This window comes from Melanerpes formicivorus, unplaced genomic scaffold, assembly GCF_026170545.1.
Source record: "Melanerpes formicivorus ecotype bairdi unplaced genomic scaffold, bMelFor1.0.p_v2 SCAF_3, whole genome shotgun sequence".
Classification (NCBI taxonomy): Eukaryota; Metazoa; Chordata; class Aves; order Piciformes; family Picidae; genus Melanerpes; species Melanerpes formicivorus.
In genome coordinates, this window is record NW_027142355.1 from 18249905 (window position 1) to 18270636 (window position 20732).

General features: G+C 38.0%; 1 protein-coding gene across 3 annotated transcripts in view; it reads right to left on the bottom strand.

The window, feature by feature from the left end:
- SEMA3D (semaphorin 3D) overlaps nucleotides 1–20732 on the bottom strand; it is a 148649-nt gene that overhangs the window by 47053 nt on the left and 80864 nt on the right. For all 3 annotated transcript variants that reach the window (XM_068167895.1, XM_068167904.1, XM_068167912.1), the window contains 4 exons: nucleotides 19298–19417; nucleotides 15062–15155; nucleotides 11641–11769; nucleotides 5706–5848 (listed from right to left, as the gene is read on the bottom strand). In XM_068167895.1, the coding sequence (XP_068023996.1) occupies nucleotides 5706–5848; nucleotides 11641–11769; nucleotides 15062–15155; nucleotides 19298–19417 (486 nt within the window). The remainder of the gene's footprint in view (nucleotides 1–5705; nucleotides 5849–11640; nucleotides 11770–15061; nucleotides 15156–19297; nucleotides 19418–20732) is intronic.

The window sequence follows — 20732 nt, forward strand, 5'->3', positions numbered from 1 at the left end:
GAGAATCAAACAAACAAAGAAACCCGGAAAAAAATCCTCTTTTTCATGGCTTTCATTGTGGCTAGGCCACCGAGCCTCCCTGAGCATCCCATTCCAATGGCCAATCACTCTTTCTGTGAAGAATTCCTTCCTAACAGAAAGAGTGATTGGCCATTGGAATGGGCTGCCCAGGGAGATGGTGGAGTCACCATCACTGGAAGTGTTTAAGAAGAGACTGGATGGGGCACTTAGTGCCAGGGTTTAGTTGATTAGATGGTGTTGGATGATAGGTTGGACTTGATGATCTCAAAGGTCTTTTCCAACCTGGTTAATATATTACATTATATATTATGGTGACAAAGACAGTGTAAGTGTGTAAGTATGTAATATACACTCAATTAAATTTTGTCTGGAATGAGTTGCCTCCAGAACTGGAAGCAGGAAAGCTGCACGAGCATGGCTCTGAGCCCAGACTAATTAGCCCTGCTGAGAACATGTTAACATGGCTATTTTGCTTCCGGGACCCAAGCTAATACGGCTGAACGGTAAAGCATTATGCTATGCGAACAACTCAAATGGGCTTGGAGATAGATCAATTACCTACACAGTGATGCATTACACAATGTAGAAATAAAAAGAATGTTAATGACCCAGTTATCCCTAGTCACAGTAAAGGCATGGCTAGACTACTTCCAGGGCAAGAAAAATACCTCTTAACTTTTGCACATAAGCAGCCCCATGGCAGAGCCCACCAGAGACCCTGGACTCAGTTACAGAGGAATAGCTCCCCCTTGCCATTCTGAGAATACAAATTGCCTTAAAGCAGCAGACAAGACGCAAGGTCATAGCCTTGAACTCTGCCCATGTTCAGGGCTTTGGAAATAAATCACATTACCCAAAGGTGGAATGCAGGGTGTGTCCTGGGGTCTCCACTCAGGAGCTCTTAAAATGATTACATTCCAGTGTGTTTAGAAAGTAAAGTTTAACCAAAAGGGCTGTGCCTAATTGCTATATTCTCATCTCCAGGTACAGAATGGTATATATGAGGGTGGTATGGCATACAAAAGAAAGAAAAGAAAAAAAAAAAAAAAAAGAAAAGTAAAAAGGAAAAAAGAGACAAAGAGCTCTCTTGTTCCCACTAGTACAAAGGCCTCGTCTGGATACTGAGCACTTTGGGAACTATGGGAAAGCATCAGGGGCCAAAGTCTGATTTCTTGGCAGTTGAGGTCTCAGAAATGAGTCTTTAAGACTGCATGCTGTAACTTTTGCAATATATCACCAAAACCATTAGAGAAGCTTGTAACATAGCAAATTCAAACCGCTGTAATAATAAACAGGATTTTCATGCTGCAGCAGAGAGACTACTGCTTTTGGCTAATTTCCACTCCATTCCAATAGAATGAGGTTATAACTATGGAAAAAATGTGTTTCTGTATAAAAACAAACAAACAGAAAAAAAACACCAAACAAATAAAAATCATATAATCATAGAATATTTGCTTGGGAAAGACCTTCAAGATGATTGAGCCCAACCACTACCTCACTCTACCAAGTCTGGTGCCTCAGCACCACATTTCTCAACACCTCCAGAGATGATGATTCAACAACTTCCTTGGGGAGCCTATTCCAGTTCTTAAGAATCCTTTTATCAAAAAATAAATTTTTCTAATATCCAGTCTCAACCTCCATTGGTGCAACTTTCAGCCTATCACTTGTTACCAGGGAGAAGCAACCATCACCTGCCTCACTACAACCTTCTCTTAGGTAGTTGTAGACAGATACAAGGTCTTCTCTCCGCATTCTCTTCTCCAGACTAAATAATCCCTGTTCCTGTAGCTGCTCCTCATAAGATCTCTTCTCCAGACCCTTCACGAGCTTCATTGCCCTTCTCTGGACCTGTTCCAGCACCTCAATGTTTTTTATTGTAGTAAGAGCCCCAAAACAGCACAGTACTCAAGCTGTGGCCTCACCAGTGCTGAATGCAGGGGGACAAACACTTTCCTAGTCATGATGGCCACACTTTTCCTGATACAGAACAGGATGCTTTGAGCCTTCTTGGCCACTTGGGCACACTGTTGGCTCATGTTCAGCTGGCTGTCAACCAGCACCCACAAGTCCTTTTCTGCTGGGCATCTTTCCAGCCACTCTGCCTCAAGCCTGTAGAGTTGCATAGGGCTGTTGTGACTCAAGTGCAGGACCCAGCACTCAGACTTTTTGAATCTCATACAACTGGCCTCACAATAACCTTACTCCTTCTCCAAGTCCTTTCTGTGGACTCCTATATACTAGCATTCTCATGACTCCCTTTATGTGAGTGGGAAAAGTAGCAGAGAAATCTAGGTCTTTTCTAGGGCTATATTTGTGCACACGTGTGATCAGATGACAATTCTGTCATCACTTTGTTGTGGACATGTATACAAAAATGCAAGTGATTTGTTATTTGCCTGCAGAGAGTACAGTGCATGGATGCTGCATTTTTAATTTCTTAGTCAAAATCTGTCTCAGTATGTGAAGACTGGCTCAGCAGTGTGGTCCTGAAGACTATATAGCTGTAAAAGCCTGTGTTTGCAGAAGTATAAGAATATGAGTTCATGCTCTTAATGTTTGTATGACCATGCATATGGGTATCTGCATGCATTTTTAAAGACAAAATAACATTGTTGGATAATTTTAATAGTATTACTTTCATTTTATTTAGGATCTGCTTATTGCAAATAATCCAATAGATTACACTGTATATAAGTACGAACATACTGTAAGTATTATCAGGTATTACAGATAGGCAAATGATACATTTTCTGCCTCCCTCAGACCAAAAATAGGAAATGTTGCTTGACATGATAAATTACACAGCTGGTTCTGAAAATGGCTGTTGAAAGCACTTCCTTCAAATTCATACTGCTATCCCCTAGTGCTATACAGAATGCAGATGACGTAAATCTAAATTAGTCCTACTTAGTTGTACAGTGACTGTCGTACCCCAATGCATGCTTTGAGACAAAGTATGGTCTTACTAACAGGACAAGTAACAGCTGTTTGACTTTGGGTGAGGAGCTGCCAGCAGGGGTATTGCAATCTTATGGGTCTGAAAGTAGCTGGGAAAAAAAGAACACTTTCCAGAGGTTTTTCCCTAAGGGAGAGGATCAGTGAGAGACCACATTGTTGAGGCACTGAAAATTAGTTAAAGAATAGGCTGCATTGACCAACCTTCATATTAAAAAAAAAAAAAAAAAGCCTATTCTAATTTCAGCATGTGTTTCTGGCATCAATGTACAGCAGCCCTAAGGCACAGTGAGGTAGAAAGCAATTGAGTTCTAGTAGAAATAAATCTGTGTTTACATCAGGCAAATTATTTGAGAATTTGCTGGGCTCCTCCCATCCACTGTTATTCTCTGCTTGCTGGGGAGAGAAGGCAAAAGCTTAACTTTATGTAGTACAGGTCACGCTAATGAGACCTTCAAGTGCAAGTAGAAATTGTTGTTATCGAGTCTTGCAACCAAAGACATTGATCACACATCAGAGAGAATGAAGCACAGGCAATGTTCCACATCAGAGCACAGATAATCTTAGTCCATAAAAAGATACATCTATTTACATATTTTAATTTGTGTTAAGTACCCATATTTCCATTTTAATTATAATCATTTGCCTTTTTTTTTTTTTCCAGATAAGACAAAGGAAAACAAAACAAAATGAAACCAACCAATCAAAAAAGCCTCGCCAAAACCAAACTAAACCACCACCACCAAAAAAAACCAACAAAACATCTGGAGTCAGAATTTCCAATAGAATTCTGCATCCATTGAGAACTGCTCAGTAAATAGAGAAGATAATGCTCACTTACCAGTTTCCATTGCTTTGCTTTGACTATTAAAAATTAAATTAAGAACCTTTTTTACCATTAACATGATTACTCTACAAATTCAGTCTCACTTGATGTATGATTACACATAGTCTTTAGGATTTCCTTACCATAAGTTTGCTTTTATTATGATATCTTATCTCTTTTTCTCTAGGTAAAGGATACTGGAGATCTCTAGCTAATATATCTTACTTTGCTATAATGTCTCATGTGCCTTGACTTGAAAATGCTGCCTACCAATTTCTCCTAATGCATTAAGTGCTTTCTCATAATCAGCAAATGCCACATCCAGCAGCAAATCATACATGTTTGCATTTCCATTTTGCCATTAATCACACTGCTGCGAAATAACCAACTAAGGATTATCTACCCTGTCATCTGGATAAAACCCTACTAGAGAATTGATTTATGAATTACTTTTTGTGTTGTTTTTTTTCTTAGAATTTCAAGGACAGAAGTATGAATTGGCTGCAGTCACTGACATCTTGATTGGAGTCAGTACTTTGCTGGATTTCAGAACAGCTGTGGATTTACACATTATACATGTGTCCACTTTGTTTTTCAATACGTGCCCATTATCTGAATGGGTGCACTTCTCTGACACATCTTACTGGAAATCACAAACCTCTCGTTTGCTTGTTTACTGATTTTCAAACTTCTTCAGAAGATAATTGTCACTACCAGCAGAGTCAGATTGATCAGAAATGCAAGTAAAAGAGAGCTTCTGAAATGTACTTACTTGTGTGCTGTTGCTTATATCTAGCTCATTGCAAAAGAAACATTATATTTACTAATATGAAGCCAACTTTAAAGTCCCATTTTCCTGATCTGTACTAGTGATTCCTTGGTGCCTGGATTTACTGGAGACATAAGGACAGGATAGGAACACTTACAACTGACTGCTTCTGTTCCTACATTATTATGGATCAAGGGAGAGAAAGACTATACCTGACAGAAATCAACAGATCCTTCTGTTGTAGTGGTGAAAAGACTGTAGGTAAACCAAGGACTGCTACACATCAAACTCTACACTGACTGCTTTCTTCATATACAGGAATTGGTTTATCTTCTCACTATTATTTGAAGAGAATTATGTGCTTGGTAGAGATGCTTCCTTGAAAAGGGTGCAGCTCATAAAAATCTGAGTCTGCGCTACAAGTGCCATAGGGGCAGAAATGTTTTATAAGGGGCAAAATCTAGCATAATGAAAGAGAATAAAAAAATTATTTAAAGCAGAATTAGGGCCAGGTTCCTCTTGGACAACAGGTCAAGGACTGCTCTTTTTCCCAGGGGAGGAAATGTACAGGCAGATGTGGGGGTAGCTCAGAAACAATATAAAATTTTAGCAACCCTTAACCCAACATATTATCAAGAATGTGCAAAGACAAACGACTGATCCCAGCTCTCATTAATGTCCAGGAATGATGCACTGAGCTAAGCTGAAGGGATGGGTTCGTATATTCCTTCATTCAGTGGGCATTTTCTGTTAAAAAAAAAAAAAAAAAAAAAAAAGCCAAATACCTTGCCATTGTGTGCACTTCAACAAATCAATCCTCACTGAAAGCTTATGAAACAAAGCATGCCACTGTTGCATATCTGAAGGCTGATACTCTATTATTTAGGCACAGGATTATAATGTATAAGCATTTCAGATTTTTAAAAACAAGCAAACCACCACTATTAAGTCTCTTTTTCACACAAGTCAATTTCAGGTGAAATTAGTAATTTCGGTTCAGAAAAATTACTGCAATGTCTCACTGGATAACATAATTTCCTTCTGATCCAAAGAGGATCAGATTTCTCATGGAAACAATTTATTTGTTTTTTTGTCTTTAAATAAAACTAAAATATATAGAATCCCTACCTTACAAACTCTCCCAACTCGGGAAAGGATTGTCTTGTCAGATGTGCCACTATCTTGTGACATTTCCCGGAAAAAGAAGTAGATTTTGTCATCATCTGGGTTATAGGTGTCCGGGATGGGAAAAGTTCCAATGAATTTAGCACCTAGAAGTTCACAAAAAAAAAAAAAAAAATAATAAATTAAATTTTGAAGTCTTAATACTTGCTCCTGACTTTCTACTTCAACACTTTTGTTTACATTTCATCTTCCATTGACTTGAAAATATCAGTTGTGGATTTTTGGTTTTGATCTGCATTTATTACTTTTCAAATTTGCATTAAAATCAGAAATTAAACTAATTCCAGGGGTCCCTGACTGCAGCAGTGGAGTTAACATTGTCTTGCACAAACTAACCAGATATTTATGGAAGTGATTTTTAAGACATTCCCCAATGTTCTATAATAAATTAAGCTCTTCTGAGGGCACATGGATCAATGATGCTTTTCTTTAAACAGAAGTGGCTGCATGAATACAGTGCAAAGAGAACCTTGAATCTAAAATACATTCTTTCAGCTATAAAGTACACAGTCATTGTCCCCCACAAGCAGGCAGGCTCCAGCAGAAAGCAGGACTGTGATATATGATAGAGCAAGAAAGCACACTTTTAACGTGTCTTTTGGTCTTTGTCCTTTTTATAATGATGGTTATTTGCCTTCAGGAATTTTCACCATGAACTCTACAGTACACATAGTACAAAAAGAGGGTACTTGATTCACAAGTCCTCAGTGAAAGGTATGAAACAAAATGGGATAGATGTGTTTAAGTGCTGAATGGGCACTTCCATGACGGAAAAGTAAATTTATGGGTCAAAATAGTCACAGTGCTGCTTCCATTTTAGACCTTTCTGACACTAGCGAATGGCGTCATCAGAAAAAATTAAATTATGCAGGCATCAAAATCTATACATTTAAGTCAGGATTTCCAAGTGAGCTTAAAGAAAATATTCAATTACCCTCTAGGGGTTGTATAGCTACTTTGAAGATTAGATCTCAAAGTGTGAATAAATACAGAAATACCATTTCCAGTATGGTTTCTTAAATATGTGGTTAGCTAAATAGCTATTTAATAGGAAAACCTGTGAAATATTTCTATAGCGTGCTTTTGAATTTCACATAGATTTCTGTTTTTAAATCCACATTAGCAGAACCAAATGTTGAATATATGGGGGTTCGAGAGTTTGGGTTTTTTTAATTAAATTTCATTGCTTTACTTGTCAAGTCAAACATGAAAACAAATGTCTCAATACCAATTCCAATTTGATTTTAAATCAAAATTGAAAAAAATGAAGTTGAAAGTTAAATCCAAACAAAAATACACTGTAAAAGATATGAACAAAGAAACCAAAAACAATTTAATGAAAAAGATCAGAATCTGAAAATCACACTATATTCTGTAAGTCAGATCTTTTCCTCATCTTTTGTAATCCACACACACAAAAGGGTATTTAAACCAACTTTGGAATAAGCTTTTGGATTCTTTGCATGGGAAATAAATTATATGATGATGATTTTAAACCACTGTCTGTTTTCCTACATACACAGCTGTCCCCTGCCTAATAGCTTCAATAGAAGGCTTTCCCACATACTAATTTTATGGCTAAATTGAATGTAACTACAGAAGGGATTACAGGCATCACAGGCTTGGACAGTAGGTGGTAAAATAAATTCAGGTGTGACTCATGCTTTTTAAAACATACTCTTGTGACCTAGTGGGAAGACCTGTCAAACCCAATCCTCCACTGCTGAGTTTGCTGGAGTGGTCATATTTGCTGTTGTTTACCTGCTAGCTCTCACACAGATAAATGCTAATGCTGTTGTTTACTTGCTGGCAGAAATTTTACACAGTGCAACTATGCATGTCTTAATAAAAACTAAAGAGATGTAAGACTCATCAGGCTCAGAAAAATAGGGCAGCAAATAAAGCTAATCCCAGAACATGAAGAAGTGAGAAAGTGACTTAAAAAATAAATGGGAGGCAGAGTTCTTTGTAGTTGTGCTTCCGGAAACATGTGTCAGGAAAAAAATGCAAAGGGCATTGCTCACCTCATTTACCTTCAGCTATCTAAAAGTCAAGCTGCTAACCTATACTTATCCATGTCCTCTCTCATGGAGGGTTACAAAGAAGAAAGTGACAATGAATAATTTTATTTTAAGACAGATTCCTACAATAGACAGAGTGAGTCACCCACTGGAAGTGTCACCTCTCTGTAAATTACAGAGACAAGTGAAACAACTGAGCTCAGACAGGATGTTAACTTTTGCCTTTTAGAGCTAAGTGAGCTGAATTCCATCCAAAGTTTGCAGGACATAAAGAAGTCATTGCCTGTAAGTCTTTGCCCTGGGAAATTGCAATGAAAAAAAAAAAAAAAAAAAAAAAAAAAAAAAAAAAAAGTAAAGTAGTTCAGGGAAGCACTTATTCCAGTTATGGATTTAGCTTCCTGTAAAGGAGGAAGGAACAAGGAGGAAGCACCAGAACAAGAGGACACAGCCTCAAACTGCACCAGGGGAAGTTTAGGCTCGAGGTGAGGAGAAAGTTCTTCACAGAGAGAGTTGTTAACCGTTGAAATGTGCTGCCCAGGGAGGTGGTGGAATCACCATCCCTGGATGTGTTCAAGAGGGGATTGGATGTGGCACTTGGTGCCATGGTTTAGTAGCCATGAGGTCTTGGGTGACAGGTTGGACTTGACGATCTTTGAGGTCTTTTCCAACCTTATCAATTCTATGATTCTATGATAAGGAAGGTGCAGCTACTTAGTGCATCCCTGTATCAGGCATGGGTACAGGGCTTGGGTATCTCATCATGGGATGCTCTCCTCTTCCCACTTAGCTGGAGCAGGGCAGACTCAGTTCCAGTGGGTGACCTTGCCATCTAGAGCAGGACCACCAGCCCAATATGCCTCACCCCTGGCCATGATCAAGGATGAGGCAGCTCCTACCAGTGATTGTTGAAGTATCTCATTCTTCAGCTCTGCAAAAGGAGGACTAAAGTCTGAGCAGAGGTAGTATCTCCTCTGTATTCAGTGCCACCACATGTAGGAGCGTGAGACTGTGTGAGCATGAGTCATGGGAAAGATTAGCTGCCTTCCTCCCTTTCTCCTTTGTGGAGCTGCTATTCAGTCACTGAGATTAAGACATGTCTTAATTAGTCAAGATAGAGATGCCCTGCAAGTAACTGGAAGGTATCCTACGCATTTTTTTTTTTTTTTTTGTTACACTTTGTTTTTCTCTCCCTTCCCTCAGGAAAGGATAATACTGTTTCCAGAAACAGAGGACCGAGAGTTAAAAATATTAAGATGTATTATAGCAAAACTTCCTCAGCCCCCTGGAAAAAAAACAATTTATACATTTTATGCTTATCCTAACTAAAACATGAGTCATGCCTGGAAATAATTTATTTCTAATCATAGAATTATTTAAGTATGTAGAGCTTTTCCTGGAGGTCTAACACATGCTTGGTAAATGTGTGGTAGATTTCGGGTACAGGGATTTAGATGAGATGGGAGTTTTAAACTTGAAATCAAGTAAATACTTTCTTTATACCAATATTGGCTGAAAACACAAGTGTGTGTAATTGGTAGTGTTACACAATAAATGAGAAACATATTGGCTACCTTACAGCTTATTGCAGAAGTGATCCCATCATTTAGAGTCACGCTCAAATTCTTCTCCAACCTTAAAAGGACTGTTTCAAAATACTAAAAGCACCTAGTTTATATATATGCCTCTTAGTGTAACACTACATGAATTGTGTATGTGAAATCTTAGACAGAATATGGCTGTAAGTTTTTATATGGCTGGAAACAAGGTAAATCTGGAGAGTATATGGGGTCTTCAGTGTTTATATAGTGTGGGGTAATTTTCACCTTGCAGTATAGTACACTGAGGCTGTTTTTCAACCCCAGACATGTTAACATATTATTCTCCTTAGAAGACTTTAGCAAATAAAGACATTTCAAGTGAAAACAGAATACGATATTAATCAATCTAAAAGAAAGAAGAAAGGCAGACACACACACACACACACACCCCCTTAACCTCCAAACTATAACACATAGAGTTCTCTGTCTTTATTTTTACACTATGTTCTTGTACTGTTCCCTTTCCTCAAACTGGCCAAGAATAAATATTGATAGCAGAAAGAAATGTTTGGGATTGGATTGTAAGTTTTTTGGGCTGGGGACTGAAGCCTGTAATGCTCACAAAAGTAGATCTATATTAATGAAAAAAGCAGATCTTCCTGAGGACCAAAGTGCAGTAAAACTTTCTTTTTAGGATATGATATCATCCCTTAGGAAAACATCTACTCCATCCACCCTTTCACACTGAACATCAGCAGGCTACCAGTGATAAAACTGGTAGTTACAGTCAGTTACAGTTCTCTAACTGCCTTCTGGCACATGTTATTGACATCTCGTTTCTGGTCTCCATTGCTCAAGGGATCTGCAGAAGTGAGAAAAGTTTTAACCACATTCCTTCCTAAGAGATGGACATGAGATAGATCAGCAGAGTCAGATGTATGATTTTTCAGTCTGTCCTATCTGAAAGGAGGTTGTAGTGAGGCAAGTGTTGGTTTCTTCTCCCTAGTATCAAGTGATTGAATGAGAGGAAACAGCCTCAAGATGTGCCAGGAAAGGTTTGGATTGAACATAATGAAAAATTACTTTATTGAGAGAGGGGTCAGGTATTGGAAGAGGCTGCATGGGGAGGTGGTAGAGTCACCATTCCTGGAGTTGTTCAAAAACATGTATACATGTAGTAGTGTTAGGTTGATGGTTGGACTCAATGATTTTAGGTGTTTTTTTCCAACTAAAATGATTATGAGTCTATGATTCTGTTTGGAAAGGTAAAGTGACTTTAAGTTCCTGATTTTCCTTCTCATATCACATCAGAAATCCTATGGTAATGGAATTCCATCTAGGCAGAAATTTAAGGCAGCAGTTCAGCAGAAAGAAGAGAAAGGGTAGTGGAAAAAAAACAAATGACAAAACAATAAAACAAAAGAATATTTCCTCTTGTTGAGGTCTCAAAGAGTTAAGAGGCAACATTATCCCATTTTGAAGTTTTCTGCTGGGAAGACAACTTAACCCTGTGGTTAGAAGGCCCTGGCTTTACACTACACCCATAATAGTTACACAGGCATCCTGAATCAGAGCCAATGTTGCCACATCTTTAAAGACAGTTGATGGCTAAAAGAGGGGGATGCTTTAATTGAGAAGGGTTAGCTTCTGAGCGAAGTTTTCCATGTTTCTCTGTGTGTGGTTTGAGACTGGCTGGGTGTAAATGCAGCCAGTTTTTTTGAGGGTTTACTAGCTCAGAATGTTTTTTAACAGTCAAGAAAAAGCAATATTTTGCTTGGGAAGCTATTTTAGGGTGCCCTTAGTGGTTTTTAAATGATCCTCAGAACAACAAAGGGTATTTTTCCTCCTGGAAGAGGGAAAAAAAGAAAAAGAAAAGAAAAAACCAAACAACAACAAAACCCCAAAGACCTCCTACGTAAAAACATGGAATTTCTAGTCTGTCATTTCAACAGCTTTTAAGAAACGATTGGAAAAGAAAGGTAGAAAAAATATATTCCAACAAGACTAGAAACAGAAGCATTTGTGTCATGATATTATACCAATTACAGGACTATATACAGATGTGCAAATCAAAGACAGAAAGAATGATAAGGTCTCACAGTCCTAGCTTCTTTAATTAGCGTTTTCACCTCTGTGACTTTTCTCAAGTGCATTTTTGTTCCACAGAGCTTTTTTAAAAAAGCCTACATAATCCAAAGATACCATTATACAATATCTATATTTATAGTTGCTGGACATATATTTATATAAGAAAGGGGCTATTAACTTCAGAAAGGCAGGGACAATGCAAATGACAACAGCATATGTTTAGGATCTTACCAGTAAGCCAGTAATGTTCAGAAATGTCAGTTCTGATGTAATGGTGGTCGTGAGAAGGGCCCAGAGAACGTGTTAGAGCAGTGTCTTTGCCAAGGAAATCAGAAGCTGTTCCAGCATAAAGAAACTCATCTGCAAATGAAAAAAAAAAAAAATTAAAATAAAAATAAAAATAATTAAAAAAAAAAGATTTCTACAGCTGTGGGGTAAACAAAACTACAACTGTTTATGTTTTGGTGGGCAAACAATGCTTATGTTTAATTGGTCTATGAACTATTTTAATGCTTTTAAGTATTATTGGGTTATATTTTAATGGGATTTGGGATTGTATGAAGTTACTTGTATTAAAATGAAGGCAAAATTTGTACCTATGTGCCCAAGAAGTAAAGGATCTCAGGTCTAATTTTCGGGTGTGTCAGGCACTCAAAAAAAAATTAAATTGCATGGCTTTAAAGCATTCTGGGCTTTTAAAGTGATGACCTTTTAAAGTTATAACTGATCTGTGCTACCTGCTCTGTATGTGCTGATCATGGACCTAGGAGCTGTGGCAAAAAGATGAACACCTATCCATTCAAGCTAGATTTTGTGTCTCAGATTTGCCATGGCTCTGATGGCTATGGTACTCCTAGGCTTGAGCAAGTAAATATGACGGATTCTTTGCTACAGGAACTTTGTAGCTTGGCCCCTTCCTGGTATAGGGATCTCCATCCAACACTTCATTCAAGAAGAGGAATTTAGTCACTATGGGAATTGCTCTCAACTGTGTAACATGTCAGTGATAGGAATATGGCTACAGACCCAAATGATGATAATTATAGCATAGCAAGTGGTCCAGTAAAATAAATGAGATGTCTTGCTTGGAGAAGGCAGCCAGAATTTGTCTCAAAAGAAAATGGTGTCTATAATACATTACAATACACTTGCTGCAATTTGACTTAATATCTAGTGTTCTGCCAGCATTTTGAGTAATGCAAAACCCTAAGAATTGCATATTATCTGCTTTCCTTCAGGTCTCAGTACTTTTTCTACAAAGAAGCAAAGAAACAGTATCACTGTGACTTTTTTCTTTTTTTCTATTTTTTTTCCCATAGAGTGAATTTTACAATTTTATTTCTTGTCTGCAAAAGAAGTGCAGTTGTGTTTGGATTTTTTTTTGTTTGTTTTGTTGTGTTGTTGCTGTTTTCGGTTTTTCTTAGTGACTTGCAAGAATGTAAAAAGAAAAAAAAAAGGTTTGTGTTCATAAACAACAATCATAGAAAAAAACTATATGATACATAAGAATCCCATTCCAGGAGTTCCTTCTCCAGGCTTTTTGATACTCTGGGTGTAAACATTTCACAAGATCTTTCAGAGAGAAGTCCTTTGTTAAGAATGAAAGCAGAATAAATACCACTCACCACAGACATTTTGTGTTTTCATTTGCAAAAGATGTAAATGTACTTTAAAAAAAAAAAAAAAAAAAAAAAGAAAAGAAAAAAAAAAAGAGAGAGATCAAGGGGAAAAAACCCCACAAAACACCACACACAAAAATCACAGTCCCCCACCCACAAGTACTTTACTTAACAAAATAACAAAAAAATTTAAAAAATCTATCAGCCTTCTTTTTACCTCATTATTATTGTTAGTTATGTATTATTTCCCTGACAGTATTGGAAAGCACATCTTTCAGACAGCATGTCGCCTTTGTAAAGAGACAATAGTGGATTCTGAAAGGTATTTGTCATAATGAGAAATGGGCAGGGTAATTGGTATTTGCTAACTGACAGGCACTCAGTGATCGATAATTCTGCAGGGCTAACAGGAATTCTTCATCTTTGCTTAGGGTCTGCTGACAAGGCATTTTCAGCACTTCTTTCGTCTTTTGGTATCTCTCATTCCAAGTTTCAGTTAGGTCTAGTATAGATTTGGTGAGCAGTAATTTTAATAGAGGATGGATGATGAGCAGGTGATTTTTCAGACTTAAATTGGGGTGAAATTTTGTCTAGAAGAGAGATTATACATTTCTACAAACAATTAAAATTGTATTAACCTAAATACATTAATGAAATGACAATGAAATGGAATTTAGCTGCTTTCAGAGTGTTTTCTGAAGGATGCAAATAAACTTTATTTCCGCTCATCAGATAAACATAATTAGGCACTTCTCTCATCAGTGGCAGAGGCAGAATGGCATCACTGCAGTATCTTGCCAACTTTTGATAATAATCATCAAAAGATAGGCCAAGAATTCATGCTCTGATCATGTCTAATAACTCTTCACAGTGCTCCTTGCACATTCTTGTAAAGCACTTGAAATCAGTCTCAGTCAGTGAAGACATACTAGAATATCCTGATCATTAATTTTGACTACCTTGAAAACTGTATGGAAGTTCATGGTTTAGCTAGCTAAAACACAGCAGCTTCTTAATTTCACAAGATGTAATAGAGCACTCAGAGCACTAGGGTGCTACAGAAATTAGCCAACTCCAAAATAAATCATGAAGTTCTCTTGCATTAAAAAAAAATAAAAAAATAAATAGTTCCTAGAATCCCATCTTAAAAATAGACTTCATGGTCATTAAACAGTACTAAGGGTCCCTAAGAAGAATAAGTGCTGGCTTTAATCTATTGTTTTTAATAAAGGAAGTCCTGCCCCATCTGTTGGGTCAGAATCACAAATCATCTATCTTATTATCACAGAATAAAGACAGAACATTAGTCATATTCTTTTTATAACACAGAGTGACCGATACTTCAAAGCATTGTCACCACTGCTCTTTGGCTGCAAATGAAAACGTCATGGTGCTTCACTCTTATCTTGCATTCATATGCTTGACAAACAAGTTAAATGAAAACTGTACAAAGCTATGAACCAAACCCTGACAAAAGTAGCTCTTATAGTGATTTGAAATCCAGAGGTCAAGCTGACATTCCTCAGCACCAAATGTCAGACCACACAGCTCTGTGATGCACACAGTAGGCAGATTGCACTATCTTGTTCCTAGGCTTCCAGCTTCAGAAGTGGCTACTGGAGTAAATAGAAACCTCAAAAATGTATTCATGGAAATAGTGGATGTCAGCAGACTTCAAAGGGCAGAACACATTGATAATTGCAGAAAGAGGCCCAGAAGCCCTTCAAACATTGTCTGACCATGTTGGGGTTTTTGTTGCCTTCTTAAAGGAGAAATGACCGGGTAAGGATGAAACTGTTTTCATCTGCTCAGCTGGCAGAGACTTTGCAGCCACTCAAACATCTCTGATTGTGTTACTGTACTTCCAGCTCTTTGGTGTCTGCAGAGTGACGGCTTCCTCAACCCCAAGAGTGTAAATCAGTGTTGGAAACATAACTGAGGCAGAGGAGCTCCAATGAGCGTCTGGCCCCAGAATTTGCCTTACGAAGGCATTGCGCATCTGAGAGGAGCACCTGGCTCTGATGGTTTCTCACCTGCCATCACTGAAGCAAAGGGCTGCTGAGGATCAAAAGGACATTTCAACCTGCCAGACTCCAAGTTCTGAGTGTCCAGCCGGAATACCATTTCCTGGGAATAAAAACATATTCATTATGTGGCATGGCTGCACTAAATGAGAAAACCTCACTTAGCCGAACTGTTCTGCTAACATACACAGCTGTCATTTCAGCATTGATGTTTACAGTCTGTGTCTCTGTTAAATATCTGTTGTGCTGTTTGTTGTTTTTTTTTTAACTCATTCTTTTAACATACCTTGTTCACTCTATAGTGACAAACAAATCTAAAATATAAAATTATTTTCAGACCAAAAAAAGAAAAGAAAAAGGATGCATTGTTCATTTCTAATCAAATTAAAAGATGTATTGTACTTAAAAGGCATTGAGTTCTCTTTGGGAAAGCGCTGACAGACTGTGTTGCAACAGGAGACCAAGTAGGGATTCTGGCTGATTCTTAAATATCTCCAGGGACTGCTGAATAATGTTTGCAGAAGACAGAGTTCAGTCTCTTTTAAATGAAAGCAGCATATGCTCTCTCTTGTTGTTTTTAACAAGGCTAATGATACAAGAGATATCAGAATGGATCCTTCCTTGTAGTTCCCAAATAGTGTGATTAATTCCTGGCTCACAGAGCAAGGGCATAGAGGAAGATAAAGGAAACAAGTTATTTAATTTTTTTTCCTGATGTTTTCAGTGAGAAATCAGCAATGCAATTATTTTAAGCATTTAAGTTTTATTATAGTTTTTAACTGAAAAGCAAAGCAAAACAAAAAATCCCATACTTTTTTACTTGTTCCTTTCATTACTTTCTTAAAATCACACCTAATCTGAAGCTCACAGTGAGCCCTTCTGAAGGCAAATTGATTGCTCAGAGGATTAAAGTGACATCTTTTCAGGTACACAGACTTGATTTTCAGAATTCTTCTGCTGTTAGAGAAAGGACATTGTCTACAGAACTACTGTTACCAATCTTTCTTCCCTACAGTGATTTTTAAAATACCACCAGTGTTCAGGAATGAAATCTTTGTAGACTTACTGTCCATTGTAAAGATGTTGAAGATAGTTTTTTGAAAATCAAACCATCTCTGTGATTTAAACAATTACTTTTAAAAGGGTGAAGTGACTTTAATTATTTGTTTTTAATACATCTGCCTTGCAAGAGGATTGAAGAGTGCAAACAACAGCTAAGTATATCCAAAGATGGCCACATAGGATCAGACTTCACAACACATTAATTCAAGCCAGCCTTAAGGTAAATCAGATTGTAAATGACAAAAACTTTCTATTTAATTGAGGAGTCTCCTAAACTCTCCAGGCTCAGAAGACAAAAGCCCAGACTATTGAAGAATTAAGCTCCTTAAGAGAAAAGAAAAATCAATTCCAATCTGTGAATATAAATTCCATTTTCTCCAGCAATCCTAGCTGATACAAAGCATTATTTATTCATCATGCAACAACCCTTGTTATCTTCACAAACCTGTGGAACATCAAGGTTTGTGGAGCTTTTGGGGTGGTGTTTTTGTTTGTTTCTTTGTTGTGGTTTTTTGTTTGTTTGTTTTTTGCTAACAATGCTGTGTTAGTGTCCCATTCTCCTTTCTTCTGAGATATGCAATCCTGAGCTACTCACAAGGCCCTTATGGTATCACATGAAAGGAGGCTGGCTGCAAGGCCAGCAGTACTCGAGGGACTGAGGGCTTTATAGATCAACATCAAATATTTCAGACTTCACCCAGACAAACTAATGGACACTACAAGGCATTCACACAGAATTAACCTCCAGCTTTCACTTTGGACAAAGCTTTCAAAGAAAAGAGCATCCCTTGGAGAGCTGTGGCTCACAGCACCAACCAGGATAAGCTACTTCTTCACTGGCCAAGAGAAGTTTTGGCAGTAACTTCATCAGTAGCAAGGCTAGGACTTTAATCCCCTTTAATTGTGTGATCCCATTGGGGATTTGTGCTGCTTCAAAAGCTGTGTCTGCTGTGGTTTTGAGTCACCTGATCCACACTGTTTTCCTGTCTGTTTTCACAGCACTGGCCAGCAGACCACTGGGCAGATCCACCAGCCGCTTTCAAAGGTCAGCAGAGCTCTGCCTGGTTTCACAGCCTCCATGAGGCTATCTCAGGCTCTCTCTCTCCCAAGCATTCCACAACTTCCTGTAGAAGCTGCTAATTACCAAACATTTGTTACCCATTCTTATAACCCAGAGTTTATAAAAAAAAAAAAAAAAAGGGGGGGGGGGGGAGGTGGGACAAAAAGACTGAAAGAATGGATCTGCAGTAAAAGTGTTCTAAATTAACATGTAGAACTCATTATTTCGGTTCTTACAATAAGATTTTCAGCTGCCTGTCAAAGCCATGTCAATAGATTTGCCCTGAGCACACTGCTGTCATGTCACATTTATCTGTAGAGGCAACACAAGGACAATGGCTATAAGGTGTTTGGAGATCCAAGAAAGAAAACAAAAATATACCTGATGCCATTCAAAGATGTTAATTTAGTAGGAAGCTGTAGAAAAGATGCACCATCAGAAGAGGCACAAGTAGTGCTGAACAGTATCCAACCTACTACTGCAGCTGAGCAACCAGGAGGAATGCAGGAGAGGCAGGACTGGGAGACAGTGAGGGGATTAGAAAACACAATACCAGGATTCTTCTTCCATTTCCTCTCATAAGGTAATTGGTCATGTCTAATCGAGACAGACCCCTTGTCTAGACTGGCTGCCAGACTGAACAATCAGAACAAAACCATAATTTTATAAAGTCTGATGAAAACCACCTTCACAAACGAAGTAGTTAAAGGTGCAATGGTAAAGTGAATAAGGCATCTTGCTAATGACCTAGAGGTAAACCAGAACCATACTTGTACTCTGATGAGAACTGTTCTTTTCAATGCAGCTGTGTATTTGATCATTCAGGCTAAAGAATCAGCCTGACACAAGGGTTCTAAAATTTCCATTTCTTCAACTGGAATATTTAAAGTGGTAAAGCAGAGAAGTTTACATAATTATTTCATTGCAAGCCTAATTATACAGCAGATATAAAACAATAACAGGAACATTAATGTCTTACTGAGGAAAGAAACCAATTCACAGATTTCAGGCAACTCCAGTTGCTGTAACAATGGCAACTCCTCTGGACTAGTCAACCAACCCACAGATTACATGGAATATGATGATGGATCTCAGTTTGTGTAACCATTAATAATTTTTTAATTTTTTTTTCTTGCTTTTCTTTTTTCTGTGAGTATCTGCCTTTGATTCTGTATGTCAGAGTGACTCCCATGTCTATGTATTTCAGGTTATAACCTTTAATGACATTATTAGATCTCATTTCTTATATTCTAGATTTAACTGAGAGCCAAAGAAAAGAGAAAACTGGTTTTGTGACTGCATAGGAAGCCTGCGCATTGCAGGCAAGCAGCCAGACAGGTTCTTGACACTGTCTGAGAACAGAGTTAGTGTTATAAATACAACCAAGGTGTTATACATATAGGAGTTAAAAAGAGACTTGTGTACTAAGTGGCTGCTTGACACAACACCAAAATTCTTCTGTTGTGGGGGTTAGGTCTCAAACATTTACCACTTAGGATAGAGATTTCTTTGTCACCAACAAATGAAAACCAGTCAGCTGCTAACTTCAGTCCAGGAATATGCCAATAGTGATGGAGGATACCTGGTCTCTAGCAACAAGGCTGCAAACCATCTGAAAAACCCTGAGATGCCAAGTTTGGTTTCAGGCTCAGTGAACATTTACAAACTGTGCATTACTATCATGCAGAAGGAATAGGAAATCATCTCTGGGGACCAAGGTTATGTGTACATTACAAGATAGAACTAGGAGTGTCATCTTGAACTCTGCATGCATGTCTGTGTATGTAAGCAGAAAGTATGTGTGGAAATGACTTACTAGAAAGAAAGAAATCTGGGTTAAATATTCTCTTCACTTATTTAATCATATGAAAGTGTCATTCTGAAGAACTTTGTGTATTAAGCCCTACTGAGGAAAGTGCTTTGTTCGAAAGTGATAGGCACGTATCAGCTGTGAGAGTATGTGTTGCCGTCTGACCTGCAAAATCCATTTACCCTGCTATTTATGCAAGCTGCTGTCAGACCATTTTTTATACACTCCCACAGTATTTTCCAATCTATGACAAATACTAAACAAGATGAAGGTTATTTCTTGACAAGTCAGAGTAGTGAAGAAACTAAATTACCTCTTTGTGAGTTCCAAGTTCAATGTATCCACAGAGAGGGTGAAACGCTCCTGTGCCACAGACGTAAACATGGGTTCGGTTGTAAGGCTGAAGAACTCTGATAAAATTAGCACATTCTGTCTATTGGGAAAAGCAAGAGAAAGGTTCATTTTCAGGTTTATTCTGCTCTTTCACACGGTACATTGTATTAGATTATCGCTGTAGCATTGGCGTATTTAAGCTCAAAACTATTTTAGAAGTGACTGTTTACTAAATATTTCAAAGTTGTGACAGACACAGTTCATCAATCAGACTTGGAATCCTATTTCTTCTATAAAGCTTACAGCCACAACAAGCTATGTGGTTAAAGACAAGTTTGGAAGAGACCTGCTCAGCCTGTGTTGTAGAAAACAAACCCTGTCAACAGCTGGGCAGAGACTGGAGATCCCAGTTCAAAGTTCTATGCAAGCTTTAATACCAAAAGTCCCATGCTAGAAACCACTGTGATGTTCTGAAGTGCTTCAGCATGCTTCCAAGGATATGGTTTGTGTATGAGTGAACTTCCTTTGCACCAACTGCATTCTACTGATCACTTTTGTTTGGGCATTTCTGAATCCTATGGGTTGCTTAGGTCAATCTTGGCTCTAGCTGGGCTTGGTCCTTGCTGCTAAGTAGCACTGCTATTGCTGCATGCTGCCAGGGTGATACATTGAAAGGCAGGAAAAGCTTGCTGCTGCCTTCCCCAAAATTAAACAAATGCATATACATACAAGAAGGTACTTAGGAGGAAATACACAAGAGCTATTCATACATACAAGCTACTATCCTACACTTAAGTGAGAGGTAGTCTGCAGAGACCAATGTAGGAAGTACAAAGGAAATATTTATGATCTGCAAAAATTCCTCCATATAGACCTGTACCGGAATTTTTCCAGTGCCCAGCACATGTGTTGTTTAGTTTTTGTCTGCTGTAAAGATAAGGGTAGCAATAAGTTAGGATAAAAAGCTGAAATTCCTCAGGCAGAGTAGCTGAGAGAGTGTTTTGAGTTGGAGCCCACCTTAGTAATAGACACGCTGGACAGAAAGACGATTTGTGGAGAGAAAAGGAAGTTTTATTATACAGCAGGGAAATGTTTACATTTATAGTGGGCTCTAGACACATGATGTAATTTGTGCTATGCAAGAGAGATATGGAAGTTTTATTGTAAAATGAATGCACCTTAAATGCACTTCCTAAAGAGACTTCCTAAAGAAATTTGTGGTTCCAGGGAAAAGCTAATAAGTCTGAGATTCTGTTTTAACCTTAACTGCAGCTGTCTGCAAATTAAATTAATTTGTACTCTGCTCTGCTACTCTGTTTCGTTAATGAATTATAATGAAGTTACATTCAGGATATTCTCAAGGAGGAAAAAAAAAAAAAGAAGCTGTTGTTGGATGGGAAAGAATGGATTTTAGG